The 15,548-nt window shown below is 33.0% G+C and overlaps 2 protein-coding genes across 2 annotated transcripts in view; both read left to right on the top strand.

The window, feature by feature from the left end:
* On the top strand, positions 1 to 10,412 carry LOC117116259. The gene is made up of 4 exons (XM_033260263.1): positions 1 to 208; positions 2,436 to 2,883; positions 5,017 to 5,158; positions 6,819 to 10,412. Exons 2-4 carry the CDS (start codon positions 2,577 to 2,579, stop codon positions 6,964 to 6,966), a joined length of 597 nt encoding a protein of 198 aa, XP_033116154.1. The 5' UTR covers positions 1 to 208; positions 2,436 to 2,576; the 3' UTR covers positions 6,967 to 10,412.
* Positions 10,413 to 14,231: 3,819 nt separating this feature from the next.
* The window catches only part of LOC117116267 (vitamin K epoxide reductase complex subunit 1-like protein 1), a 7,131-nt gene continuing 5,814 nt past the window's right edge, over positions 14,232 to 15,548 (top strand). Inside the window, exon 1 of the mRNA XM_033260275.1 lies at positions 14,232 to 14,458. Coding sequence (XP_033116166.1) covers positions 14,265 to 14,458 — 194 coding nt within the window. The 5' untranslated portion in view covers positions 14,232 to 14,264. The remainder of the gene's footprint in view (positions 14,459 to 15,548) is intronic.

The raw sequence follows: 15,548 nt of genomic DNA, 5'->3' as shown, positions 1-15,548 counted from the left end.
TTCGCCATTTTGGACATCCCTGTACACCAACAACAAAGGAACCAAAAAGTTGCAGTGGGTTGAGTAGGGTGTGTACAAACAAAAGGAATATTGACTTGTGACTTCTTTGTTCTGTTTTGGCGAAGCACGCTTTCCGATTCTCATGCACCTGTCGTCCACTTTTCTGGTGGTAGACGTAAAGCAACCTGAGTTTTGATGATATTTTAAGGTAGGCGGTAGGCACAATATTTTTGATTTGAGTTTGGGTTGTGACCTGGGATTGGATAAAATATACTGCAGCTTTTCCTCACTCACAAATAGAAAGAAGTGAACCAAGGCTAGGCCTACGAAGGCCAGCCAGGCCAGGACCAACTGCTGTAGGCGTGGGTTTATAATAGTAGTAGTAGGCACCTACCTAGGCTAGACTAGTACCGTATTTAAGTAGGGCCTAGTAGGGTGCAGGTCAACTCGGCCACAAATCAACTGGGCCACAGTCAACTCGGCCACAAGTCAACTCGGCCACAAGTCAACTCGGCCACAAGTCAATTCGGCCATGAGTAATTTTTTACTGCTTTTATATTGTTTCCCCCAATCTTTTTAATATTGAATTTGTATGAAATATTATTATTATTATTTAATAATATTATTGATATTATTATTATTGTTAATGATATATTTATTGCTGCTGCTGCTATTAGCCACATTCTTACCGTATTTAATCGCAGTACACATTCATGTTAAAAATTAGTTTATTTGTTTGCGTTTTTACTTTTATGACATAAGTTGTTTTGCATCGTTTCAGTGTTGCCGTTTTGGTCTATTGCCATTCTTGTCAAAAAGTGTTGCCGTTTTGGTTTTTTGCCGTTTTGGTCATTGCTGTTTGACTTATTGCCGTTTTGGTTTATTGCCGTTTTGTCCAGAAACTGTGTGGTGGTTCACCTGGTATACAGTAAATAGCTGGGCTCACGCTAACCGATCACCAAGTTGCCATGGGCGAAAAACTATGTTGGATTATTGAAAAAAAAATCAACTGCTTTAGCCATTTTGACGAAAGCCTAAAATCAAAAATAGTTTTAAATACTTGCTAAAATACATCAGTTTTTTTTTTCATTTGAGCTCCATATTTCGCTACCTCCATACGACGCTCATTTGTGTTGTTGTATGAGTAGTCTTGCTGCAAACATCATTGTGTGCCTTGCAAGTTATTTTTTATTTGTAATTTTTATTTTAACGCGGTAGATGCAGGGCAGCGGCAGTATGATGTAGACTAATATGAAGGTACTGTACCCAGTAGCATAGGCTTTTCAATAAAACACGATGGCCGATGCGATGTGATGGTGGTTGAAAGAGCATATCCTAGGCCTAGTATTGTTGTTAATAATCGGTTTGAAAAACAAAAATACTGTACTGTAGGATCCCCCTAGAGTAGTGTTGTCTCGATCACCACACACACCCCCCCGCCCTTGTACATCTCGGCAAGACTCTAGTCGGCCCCTTGGTTTGGACTCCACTGTCAAATATGTTGGACCTCCTGCCTGTCAGCAAGAAGGCTAATGATTTTTAACAGTTTTCATCAAATTTTAGCTAAAGAGAGCTTCAATTGGCTAAAAAAAATTGTTGACTTTAGACAATTGGCTAAACATAAAAAATATTAGAGTGAGCCCAGCATAGGATTGGCCTAGGTCTATATGTAAGTAACACAATAAATAGTAGAATATGACTAAAATAAGACTATATTAAAGAGGATTTTGCTTAACCAAGAAGGCATATAGAAATAGTTTTCACCATTTTCAGGGGTCCCAAGTATCCTGAAAGTTATGGGAGTCTCCAAGAAATTTAGACGGCCTCCCGCACTCCCGCAAGCAAGTAAGAATCTCCCGGAAATTGACCCATCTCCCGCAAATTCATAGTATAAGCATGTTTTTATTCATTACCAATTGTCTCGCGGAAGTCAGTACCGATGGGTATCATCCGCAGCAAAATAAACTCATTTAACCAGATCTCCCAGAAGGGATTTCTTTGAACTTAGTACCCTGCCCTTTTATTTTTCATTTATGACATTATAATAGTTAATACTTAAATTTAATGTCTGTGTTAAAGTTTTAGAATGTTATTATTTTCTGTTATTGTTAATTTTATTAGTTTACTTTCCTGTATTCCCCTGACAGGCCTTTATCTATTGTTTATTCATCCACAATCTATTTCAAATCATTAGTCCTATTTTTGATTTGCATATTTGGGCAATAATTTGTCAAAGTCTATTCTGTAAGTTACCATTTATGATGTATGGAACAATAATAATAATAATAGTTCATTCTAATATAGCACATCTATAAGAAAGCTCTCAATGCACTTTACATGAAAACAGAATATAGATAAATGTCAAATTATTTAACATCCCTGAATGCCAAAACATTTGAATACAGTATAAACAATATTAATGTTCATTTTTTTAGACAGGGAAACTACAACAGTACCTTCATGGGGAATATGGGATGCAGAGCTTGATGTCGTAGCATTGATAAAATACAAAACTTCCCGGTAAAAGTATTAAAAGAGCATTGTCAAAACAACCATGTGCCTAAGATACGGACACAATGAATACTGGGGAAATATCTGACCAATCAAGTGTAAGCAGTTTTTGCAGTCCGACAATTAGCCCATCTCCAACTGGCCAAAATGACAGTCTTCCAACCCTGTCAAACGAACTGCCAGCTAAACCCGAATACAACAGTACGTTACACGATCAATACAAGGTACACATTCGTAGGGCACGGAAAAAGATCACCGAGAAGGAGCGACGTGTTGAGGTGCAGCAGAGGTTTGAGGACTTAAAGAAGCTTATTCCAGGATTGAATGTGGAGAATCGTAAAGCTGTTCATAGGCAAACTATACTCAAGTGTGGTGAGTCACTTGATTCTTGAAATTCTTTGGGGGAAAAAAGCTTATTTGTTTTTTTATTTGTTTACCATTACACCTTGTATACCGTATACTAGTAAATGTTTAGCTTATGAACTGTTTATTCTCATACATATTAGTCTGCACCGCTGCTTGCAAACGTTATATATCACTGTTGAACCAAGAAGGTATTAAAACTAACCACTCCCTAAGTGATGCATTGTCTATATATAAACAATCGCAAAAAGAAAGCCTTCAATAATTTCCACAAGAACTACAGTAATAGTAGCTTGAAACTATAAACTTTTAAAAACTATTTGGTGACAGTTGTGCTATTGCAGGCTAGCCTCATGATTCACAGGGGCCTATGCAATGTTTTTACTAATTGTACTATGCCTACCATAATCTTACCTCTTCAAAATTTCTACCTTTCATTTATCTATGCCACATCACTTTCTTAATTCATTCAAAGTCATTAAGACTTCAGCCTAGGCACGGTTTTTGTGACATAGCAAACTTACTCCCATTATAGTGGATATAAAATCAAAACAAACAGCTAGGGGGCAGTTTTTTCACACAATAATATGCCTCCACTCAAATAAATTTCGACAGTTTTAAAACTCTACGAACTAATTTATTTGTCAATTTTTTTTATCGTAAAATAACTTTTTGAAAAGCTTTGGTAAATATTTCTTTAATAAACGTCAGAATTTTGACCCGTTAGATTTTAAATGGAGTGAAATAAACAGATGGAAAACTTGAACATGTTCGCATAGCCTCGTCGTGTGAACACAGGCCTCGTCTCTAGGCTAGAACAACGTTCTTCTGACTCTTTCATTTATTCTGGATTTTATTTAAAATGTGACATTGCAGTTCAAAACTGAATTGAGTCAATTTACAAAATCAATCTTAAAAAATAAATTATATAAACAAATACAAGGACATACATACTGTACATAACATATAAATACGTATAACATACATAATTAAAATTCCAACTATAATTTATTAAAATACTGTATGCAAATTTGTGAGAAAATATAGACAATTGTCACAATATCATTATTGATTTGTTTACACCAAGTCATTTTTAATTAAAAAGGGTAATGTTGATTTTTTAAATATTGACTCACTGGCCATCGTAGTCAAAAGAAACATCTTATTCTACAATTCAGCAATTTAAGTTTGTATAATAGTTTAAATATTTCATACAGAAATTGCAACAATATGACTTGATGGCAGTACATTATTTAAGCTCAATGAGTACCTCTAACCGAAAGGTCCACTGTTTACTCAGATAAGAAAGTATAATACATACTCCAAGTATTGATTTACACGCCATCATGTTGGGATTCAATATTTCGACATTAATTATATCATCATCAGGAATGAAAATATATCCATATTAGCAAGTTTATATGCACTAGTACCAAAAGTGTTTAACCAATCAAAACATTACCTCTAGTAGGTGACATAGCAGTGATTTAAACAATGATTTAGAGTACCTCTTAATCAACATATTGAGTCAGCGCTGGATTTGATGAGTCCTGCAAGCGATTGGCCTAGGCCCCCTAGAAGGCCTCTCAAAACAACTTTAATACCCACTCGGTCAAAATGTGATACTGTATGCACTCTCTTTGGTGACTACTGTAATTCGGTGTATTGGGTACTTCTCAAAGTTTGAAAGAACAGCACACCATGAAATTAATTGCACTTTGTGTCATGCTCAATACGTCTTTCTGGTCTTACTTCATACATTTGTCTTTATTTTCAGTTTGTTTCTTCCACAAAGTGACAATTTGTGTCGCACATTGTAAATATATTGATGCATTTAAAGTGAGCTAAAATAATTTCTAAGGGAACTGATTTTTTCACTTTAATTTAAGTAGATTGAATGAAGTCTGGAAGCTACTGAATCATTTAAACAAAGTCAAAGGTCAATTTGGTTGTTATTTTGATAAGGAATGACTGCCAGCAACTGTTTATAATTGGAATAGGCGTTTGGAGAAACATTGACAGATATTCAAATAACAAACAGTGAATAACCTAATGTATTGGTTTATAGTTATTTCTTTATATTTGTGTATGTAGACCAGCCATTTTGACAATTTTTAAATCTTCCAAAATTTGTCTTTATAGCTGTTGAGTATATTGAGCAGCTAAAGATGGAGTGTCACATGACTTCACAGTACACAGATGCAGAGTTACGCGCTGAGGAAGAAAAGAATTCAAGGTTAGAGGCAGAACATATGATGTGGCTGGAAAAACTAAATAAACTCAGGTTTGTATGTTTGATTGAGTTAGCAAATGAAGAAACAAATGTAATATAAACTGAGTATACAGTACAGTAGTGGAGATGCAGGGATGTAGTTATGGTGGGTGGGGCCACCCAGTATTGATGTTTTCCATCCAGTCTAAAGCTAATTTTATGGCCCTCCACCCATCCTTATTAACCCACTTTTTCATCCTTAAAATCCATTCTTATTTATAATTTAGAGTTTACCAATATAATCACCCACTTACCCTTAAAATGTCACCCACCCATAGTTTTCTACAGCTACAACCCTGAAGATGCAGCTTGGTCCTGAGTACTCCAGCACACAATTTTAATTCAAATCCATGTGATTCATGAAGCTGTGATTTTTTTCGGATATATTTTAATAAAAGAAGGTACGCTGTTACAGACATTATGCAGACATTATATAAAACAATAACTGCTAGCAGTCCTTTAATAATTTATTTGTGCTGATACCGTAGTATTGCTGATAATGATGAGGGTAATATAATTATTATAATAGTACCCTTAATACAAGATGAGAGTAGCAGCTTGTACCAATTTACCAGGTAGCTCAGACATCAAGAAACCCTTAGGGGAAAACCAAGTTACTGTACGAGTAGTCCACAGCTCAAGCGCTTTGAGACTTTGGCATAAAAAAGTATATATATCTTCTTACATTCTTGATAATTAGTCCAAAAATGTAACCATCATTTTGTTCTAAAAATAATACAACACATACTAAGGCAAGACGTATTTTATACCTTATTTAGGGAACCCGCCGCTTGCCAATAATGATGATTTCGAATAAAACTACAATTTTATTTTTGGTCAATTGGTGCACTACCATGCTACCACAAGGAAAAGTTTTTCTTTATTTTTATTATGCCCGCCGCTGCCTCGTAATCTCCAAAAATATGATACATATATTTCCTTCTAATAATTATATAAATTTAAAGCATTTGACTATCCTATTACTACACTGTTTACATTCAACAATAAAATTTTATTTTAATTTTCTCCTTTGTCTGGATGTGTTTGGTAAAAGAATTTTATTTTATTCTGTTTTCTGCCCTCCTCTGACAATTTTTAAAAAAAAAGGTAATAATAATCCTTGGTCACAATATTTGTTTTTATTCAGTTGGTGTTTTATATATAAAAAAAAAACATCAATAATGAATCTATATAAACAACAACCAATAGAATACTTGATTATAAGTTTAACAAACTTAAAATTCCCAGTGGTAACTGATATGATAAGCCTTTATTTATTTCTAAAGCAAATATATTGTATATTTTAATAAGACAAACAAAAAACACTTAATTTCCTGATTTTCTGGATATTAAGATATTAAATACATCGCAGCCAAACTGGTTCGTGGGCGAAATGGATGCCATTTAGCATACCTATATATGGGCAATTCAGTATGTATTTGTCCCATAAAATTGTATAGTGTATAATAGCAAAGGAAATTTTAAACTACACCATCCATTGATCTTATTTATATTTGAACTACACCATCCATTGATCTTATTTATATTTGTATTATGGTTCCATATTTTAAAGTCAGTTATTTCCATATCTCTTTAGCGCATAGAGACCTATGTATTATGCGCTTTACAAATCCAAATTATTATTATTATTATTATTATTTACTAACTATAGGGAACAGAAGTGTCAACAGTTACAACAGAAACATATGCAACAGATGGTGACTGGTTTTGGTGACAACTTATCAAGCAACTCAACAGCAATGCACATTCCACATCATGTTTACCCCAACCAGGTAGCCAGTGGTATACAGGTACTTTGACCGAATGCAAGACCTCACTCGGACATTGCTACGCATCAAGCCAGTGGTAATGAAGAACTCTTCCCAACAGCAAGACTACTACCCAATTTCTACACATCACTTTGACCTTAAACTTGACCTAATAATAGTGATGTCCAATTGGTGACAAACAGCACTATCACAGTTTCAGGTAATGCAGTGCGAGTAAAAACGTGACACAGTGGTAAGATGCCAGGCTTCCAATCAAAAGATCAGAGGTTCGATTCTGAGGCTGAGCATTTGTCTGGGCGAAGTACTGTACTCTGTCTCTGTTGACTGTCTCCACCCAGAAGTTAGTGTTTCTGATAGCTTCAAAAGCCAATGTGTTTAATTACCAGTTGAAGAGATCTCAGTTGTGTGTTTCATGTGTTTGAATCCATTGGCTGGCATAGGGCTCTATAAGGTATAAGAGTGACATATCATTATTATTGTTATTACTTGAGCGCAGATTTTCTTAAGATAATACATTTCTCTGGCGAGATAGAGGTATTAGTTGGATCATGGTTGGATTGGGTTGTTATATTGTTTATCCTGTGGGTCATTAATTTGATTCAGAGACCAAAGCCTTTATTAACATTTGTTAATTATTGCATGGTGGTATAAATTGTAACCTTGAAGGATCACTTCCTGCTAAAAAGTGTCTTATAAAGAATATGTACTGCTTCTTATTCAAAGTGGCTTTCTGCTGCTCCTGTAATCTTTCAACCTTGAACCACACACCCTATATATAGGGTATGTATAATATGTGCCTGATTGATACTGAATAACTATTTCTGCCAAGATTTTTATGAGAACTGTTGCCAAAGTTTTAAGGATCTAACATAGCTTGTATCATTCCTGTGACATACAAAGTTTCACATGAAAACCTATGTGCGAGTGATTGCAATTGAGGGTGTGTGTAGGAAGAAAAATGCTGTATGTACCATTACTGTGTGTGGATACATGGCTTTGTGTGCGGACACAAGTGTGTGGTCACAAGAGTGTGTAGACATCAGAGTGTGGACACATCAGAGTATACACATATGAGAGTGTAGACTCATGGGAGTATGCACACGTAAGTGTGTGGATGCATAATGTGTTCATGCAGGCATGCTAACATTACTGTGTGTGGATGCATGGCATTGTGTGCGGACACAAGTGTGTAGACATCATAGTTTGGACACATGAGAGTGTAGACTCATGAGAGTATATGTTCATCCAGGCATGCACGGACAAGCCTGTGTGAATGCATAAGTGTAACCAAACAATTTAAATATGTATGCTTGCCATTGATGAATATTGTAAATGTTATACAATATGCTTTAGCCATTACATATTGCAACAGTTATTTGGCATCTTCGATCTAAATTACACAAAAATGAAGTTTAACATATGGCAACATTCCACGCAAATATTATGCTGTATTAGGTTTGCTTTGGTTTACTCTCCAATTTCTACATTAAAGGTTAAAAAAAAAAAGTTGTCCTGTTCCTTAAAATGTATCATTTCCAGCAGTATATAATGTGCTTTCTTTGTATTATATAGAACTTGTTTATATTATTAATTAATAATGACATTACTTTTGCAAATTGTTTGATTTTGTACAGTAATGTTTGACTGATGGTTACAAAAATGTAATTTATTGACAATTTTTAAAAATTTATGCCATATATTAAAAAGTACAAGACAATTCAAATCATAAATGTGTGAAATGATTTGAAGCCATATTCAAAGTGTGTGCAACTACAAGCAAGGTTAGTACTGTAAATTAAGGTGATATATTCCACCATAGAGGGTGCTCTATATTATTGTTAGGTGAAGTTATAAAATTGTCTAAAATCTAGTGTGGTTGCAAGCTTAAATGGTAATTACTGGTTGCCTTGATAAATTATTCTTGAAGTTTGATAATAACAATTATATCCTTGAAACTTGACAATATTGAAGATAGTATAATTTATCAGGAAGAGACCTCTATGATAATATACCAGTAGAGAGGAATTAAATTTTAGTTGCATTGTATTACATTCTCATAAAAAACTGCATATTAGTTACAATTTGTAATTACAGGCCTCCCTCCATGGTCTTTTTTTAGTAGTTTTTTGGTCTCTAATTAGAATAAAGAATATAAAAGACATCTGTTAATTTGAGACCACGAAGTGGTTTGTTTTTAGTTGAAGGGGATCATTAATTAGAGGGAGACTTGATTAGTAATTACCTTCACTAATTAAGGTATGTATTAAAAGTCATTAATCTTTTATTGTGATTGACTTATAGCCACAAACAAACTGTAAAGTATGAGCACATATAACAAGATGAATGCTTTTATATACTGTTTACAATAGAGGCTCTAGAAATTTTTCAACAAGGGGTCCCACAAGCCTTGAAATTTGCTCTAAAGAAAGCATGTAGGGCATCCACTTATTGACCCAGAGTAAAAATGCCTTGTTAGGGTGAAGGGACATAGTTTAACTGTTTAGGATGCTAGAAATTTTTCTCTTTTAGACCACAATACCAGGAACTGTAATCAGAACAACTTATTTTTGATTTGCAAATGAATATTAGTCTGACAATCTCAAGTGGCATCTAATGGTAATGGTGTCTTTGCTTAAGCCCTGTCCAAAATATCTGTTTGACAAAAACATGTGACATAAATATGGTCATGATGACATCACATCATGACCATATATAGGCACATCATGACTATATATGGGCATATCATATACTATATATGGGCATACAATAGTTATTTGATATTGTGGACAGAGCTGTATGCTGCCACTGGTGCTACTGTAAATCTAAATAAGAAAGATGTACTGTTGAGAAAGAAAAAAACTTCAAAAAATATAATGCAATATTTGAACTACTTTACTTAGTATTTAAGTAAGTTATCAGCTTGATGATTTCCCCATTAATTAAAAAATGCATAGGTGCCCTATATTTCATGCAAACCCTTTAATTTATTTTTTTTTATATATATATAGAACTGGGGTATTTTTTTCAAATTTATCAAAGGTTATATATCTTTATTAAATACAATAATAATAATAATTATTATTATTATTGTATATTTATTCATTATCACATTCTGACTCAAACTTAGTGTACTGTTCAGTACTTTTGTTACAGTATATTTTAGGAGATTGGTGTGTACCATAGTAATTGACTTCAAAGTTAGGTGTTGATAATCTAATGACGTTTTATTTTTTAGCAAATGCTCTTTGTTGTGAAAATAAATAGTTTTTTTCGTGAATGAACAATTTTTAAAAATGTAAAAAATGATTTAATTTTATTTTAGTTCAAAGGTTCATTAATTGTGGCAAAGGCAAGCCAAACCAGTCACTCGTCGCAAATCGTGTTATAGAGAAAATGGCCAAAACATGCTGGAATGTCAAATTTTTAAAAATCTATTTTGTTGCACTGAACTAACCTTTATATATCTATACATCATTCTATGCTGTTATTTTCCCCATTTTCAATGTTAAAACAACACTTTTTAAGGATTTAAAGATAGTTTCTGCATGAGAAATGCGTGAAATCATAAACTTTGAAGGCTGATTTCTCATAAATTGTTCTTTAAACAGCTGTGTGTTTAAACGCTTGCAACTTCATAAGGAAATGTCCGATTCTAATGATTTTTTTACCATTTTATAGCTATTATTTTACTCTCTAACACTGTATTAATAACTCAAAATCGATTTTTGCGACGAGTGACTGGTTTGAATTGTCTTTGCCACAATTGTGGAATCATAGCTTCCATACATAAAGTGAATATTGTTATAAAAGAAGTACAAGGAAGTGTATTAATTCAATAATTGTTAACATTCCGTTATGAATTTCATCTGTGCATATCAAGTGTGGCCTGGAATTGAAGCTTGGTTAAACTTTTGAATGTTATATCAGATAATATAATTTGTACTTTTTATGTTAAATGTCATAATGGAAGGGAAGTTTCCAATTTATTTTAATGAGAAATTGTTAATTAAATACACTCAATGATTACAGATTGACAGTGGCCCTATTTATTGTTTTTAGTAGTAATTCCCAAAATGTACAGCATATAGGCCTATTTTGAAAAAAGGCCCCCTATTTACTTTCCAAAAGTAGCCTCAAAAAGAAGCCCATCCAAAGTTTGCAAAATTGTCTTACTGCAATATAAATATAAGTATAGATATCTTATTCAAACTATTATTAATATAGGCCTATATACATATTTTTTATATAACATCTTATCTTCCATCTTAAAGGTGTATTGTCCCATGCAAAATAGAGCCCTATTTTATTTGCTCATTTTCATGTAGCCTAATAGGCCTATAGGAATTACTGTAGCTGTCTCTTATACACATCTAGATGTGTATAAGAGACAGCAACTATGCACCTATACTAAGTGTAATGCTGCTAATTATATAATTATATATTAGTAATTGTATAATTATATATTACTCTTTTATATCAATTTATATCAGATTTTGTAATATTTTTCAATGAATTTTTCTTTTGTGAATATATAGTAAATTAAATAGTTTGTGCTGTGTTAAATTGACAATGATTGCCATTAGATGAGCATTTTTTTTATGGAAATTAAAACTTTTTTAACCTAATTATGTTGCCATAGACAGGAGTGCATTCAGTATTATACACATTTTTGTGCAGTGCAGTAAAGTGTACTTCCGTTACTGTATATCCATCTCTTCCTTCCCCTACCCTCCCCAACATCTAAGCCTACACCATACCAAACCATACTGTACCCACTTCATACCTAACCACTTCCCAACCCTCAGGCTCTAGACTTGTATCCATTTTGGAAATGTTGATAATAATGAATGCCTTGTTGTTCTGCATTACTCTATATAATAATTTCTAGTTGTATTTTCATCAGTGATGCTCAACTAAATTTGAATATTGTATAACATGTATTAATAAAACTGAAAAAAAATTCCGTTGATTGACGGTTAATGTGATTTATTTCATTTTACAAGAATTTGAAGTGTGAAAATGTAATCATATTTATGCATTTTTTTTACGTTTTGAAAAATAAACAAAGAGAGAGTAATAAGATTACATCCAAGCTTTGTGTGTGTTCGTTTTTTGTTGTCAATATTGGTCGAAAATCCAGTTAGCCGAAACCCGATTTGCCGAATTTAGGCCACTTTGCTGAATCCTGGTCACCCAAAACATCGAATCCTAGTTGGCCGAATTTTGGTTTGCCGAACCCAGTTTACCAAATTTTGTCATTTTTGAACTAAATGTAATAATGGCAATTATGTAGGCGAAACCGTATGTAAACTCAAACTTAACAACCATAAAAAATTAGTTAAAGACCATCAAAATGATCACTTAAATTCACCTAGCCATCCTATCTGTGATTTAGGCTTTTAATCTTAGGCACCAATTTCAAATCTACTAAGGCTTGAAGATCCGTTGACTCCACTGTCTTAAATCTAATGTTAATTAAATGGTTTAAACAGAGATTTAGGTTTTGTGAGCGAATATTCTTTTATATGACCACTCTCAAAGAGGGTCCCGGAATAAGAAGCCCATGGGCTTCTTTTCGAAATAGTCAGGACATCCACTGTACATGAATTTCAAAGAAACAAAATAAATTTAAAACATGCTTGGTTTATACAATACTTAGGTACTAAAATACACTCAATGATTACAGATTGACAGTGGCCCTATTTATTGTTTTTAGTAGTAATTCCCAAAATGTACAGCATATAGGCCTATTTTGAAAAAAGGCCCCCTATTTACTTTCCAAAAGTAGCCTCAAAAAGAAGCCCATCCAAAGTTTGCAAAATTGTCTTACTGCAATATAAATATAAGTATAGATATCTTATTCAAACTATTATTAATATAGGCCTATATACATATTTTTTATATAACATCTTATCTTCCATCTTAAAGGTGTATTGTCCCATGCAAAATAGAGCCCTATTTTATTTGCTCATTTTCATGTAGCCTAATAGGCCTATAGGAATTACTGTAGTGTAGGCCTATTTAAAAATGTTTACCAATAATTTTACAGCTAAAGATAGAAACCAGTGACGGATCCAGGAATTCAGAATAGGGGCCTGGCAAGATGGAGGTTCTCCAGATACTGCCTCAGCCCCAGCCTGAATTAAGAAAATTTGTGATTATGCGCCACCAGATGGCAGGAAATTGCACTCTCAGACTTAAAATTTGAATATAATTTCCTTAATATCTCAATTAAAAAAAAATGTTGAACAATTTGGTGGGGGGGGGGGGTGGTAGGAGGCCATCTTCCCCCACCCCCTTGAATCTGCCACTGGAAACACTTTCAGTCACTCAAAGTATTTTATTATTTTAAAAAAAAGATTTTTTATTATTATCCAGTATCAAAATCAGGTTACACATTTTTAAAATTCAGTATGTCTATGCTCAAGTTAATAATTTGTATGTTACTACAAATTGTGAAAGTTAAATACAAAATTATTTTTTATGATTTTGTCATTTTCAAGGGATAGTATATCTTTAACAATGCCAAAACAACAATGAATCTAAAGTCAGATTCCGGAAGGAAAAACAATTTTTATATGTTGTAGCACTGATTTTTCTAGACAGAAAAAATTTGTCTGACGAAAAACTGGGGAACGGTGAATGAGATACAGATTTTTGAATATTTAAAAACTGGGGGGAAAAGGGTGGTTATGCCCCTTTTCCCCCAGTTTTTAAATATTCAAAAATCCAGTTCTTTGTCAGACAACTTTTTTCTGTCTTAGAAAAATCAGTTTCTTTCTCTATGTATGCATGAACATATTAAAAATTGTTTTTTCCTCCAGAGAACAATTAAAGCAGTCGATTGGAAAAGAAATTATTTTTTTTGTTTTTCGTTGGAGTCACCCACCTTTATTGTCTCTTCTTTTTTTTTTATTGTTTTCATTAATTTTTCCATCTTTAATATATATTACATTTCAAATAAAATACGGGTAACTAATATATACATGTATGTCAAAATTAAAGCCTTCTTTTTTACAAAGTATTTTTTTTTCCATGGTAAAGTTTGAAACAAAAAAGAAAAAGAAAATAATAAGAGGTGGAAATTCATTTTTAAAAAAGGAAAAGATATTATTGCGGAAAATACTGTGGTGAAAAATTGAATTAAAACATATTGATCAATGCAAAAGAATATTATGATATCATATGATGAGGAGTGATGCCGTCAGGTGTTCGTTTTCTCATCGACAACAAGAGTTGTTATCATTGTCAATCATCCCGTGATACCGTTTGATCGGTTGATTCAGTACAGTATTCTGGTGTCAATCAGTCATCAACATTCGGTAGCAATGGCAACACGCTGTAGCAGTAAGGCAGCTTTGCCTTTATGGCATCGTCTTTCTCGAATTTTTCTGTGTTTAGCAGGGCTTATTCTGTCTGTATATGCTCTCTACGTCGAACATATGAAAGAAAGAAATGATGGTTATACTGCAATGTGTGATGTAAATGATGAAATAAGCTGTTCAAAAGTATTTACATCGAAGTAAGTAGCTAAGCCTGGGCCCTATGCCATGCGTGTTATAGACAAGACGCGATGCCAACGTTATGCGTTTGGATAAACAGCTTTCTCGCCCACATCAGAATCTAGGCCTAGGGTTTCGGTGTGGCTGGTTGGCGAATAATAATAAAAACTTATTTCATAAAAAAATATTTTATTCTGAATTATGTCTTCTATGTTGGACGACTAGGCCTAGTATAGTACAGTATCTATGGGCTTGTGTGCTTGGTTTTCTTTGTCTTTTCAATTCAAGAAGGAATCTTTTCAGTTTTCTGTTTCATCTGTCGTCCTTGGGGATATGACCGGTTGAGCCGCCGATAATTTCTATGGAACGCCAAGCGCGTCTCTCAGTGAATGTAGTGCGTTTCTCGGTGAATGTACAGTAGTCGGCTTGCCGATGTCATCAGTTAATGAACCCCCCGGATACCAGCTACTGTACATATTCATCCCACAGTCTTGTCAGTCGTTGATTTGTTCGTATTGCCGTTCGTAATGTATAATTGTGTAAAAATTGTGTGAAAATTAGAATTTTGATATTTTTATGTACTACATTTTTATAAAAATATATGAAGTTGTATAATTGCAAAATCGTATTAAAAATGTAATTTTATGTACTATATTTTTATAAAAATAAATGAAGTTGTATAATTGCAAAATCGTATTAAAAATGTGTTTATTTACGTTTGGTTTGCGGCGTATTTCAATTAACTTATTCGTTATTTGTACTATTTTGTTAAATTATTTATTATATATAAGTTTAACAAATAGTACAAAAATAAAAAGTATATAAATTACTAAACCATAGTAAATACTGTATAATAACATAGGCCTAACACATTTAAATTTATTATTTATTATTCATGCAAAATCGCATTAAAAATGTAATAACTTGATTATTTTTTACGTTTGGTTTGCAGCGTATTTCAATTAACTTATTCGTTATTTTGTTAAATTATTTAATTAAATTATATTTATTATATATCATTTTATATAATAAAGGATAATAATGTATGGAGTTTTTTTTTTAACTATCTGGCAAGCCGACTGAATTAGACAGATGACTATAAACAATAAA

The sequence above is a fragment of the Anneissia japonica genome, unplaced genomic scaffold (assembly GCF_011630105.1).
Source record: "Anneissia japonica isolate Jap-2015-1 unplaced genomic scaffold, ASM1163010v1 scaffold199_len4679917_cov187, whole genome shotgun sequence".
NCBI lineage: Eukaryota > Metazoa > Echinodermata > Crinoidea > Comatulida > Comatulidae > Anneissia > Anneissia japonica.
This window is presented reverse-complemented; position numbering and strand designations above follow the sequence as displayed.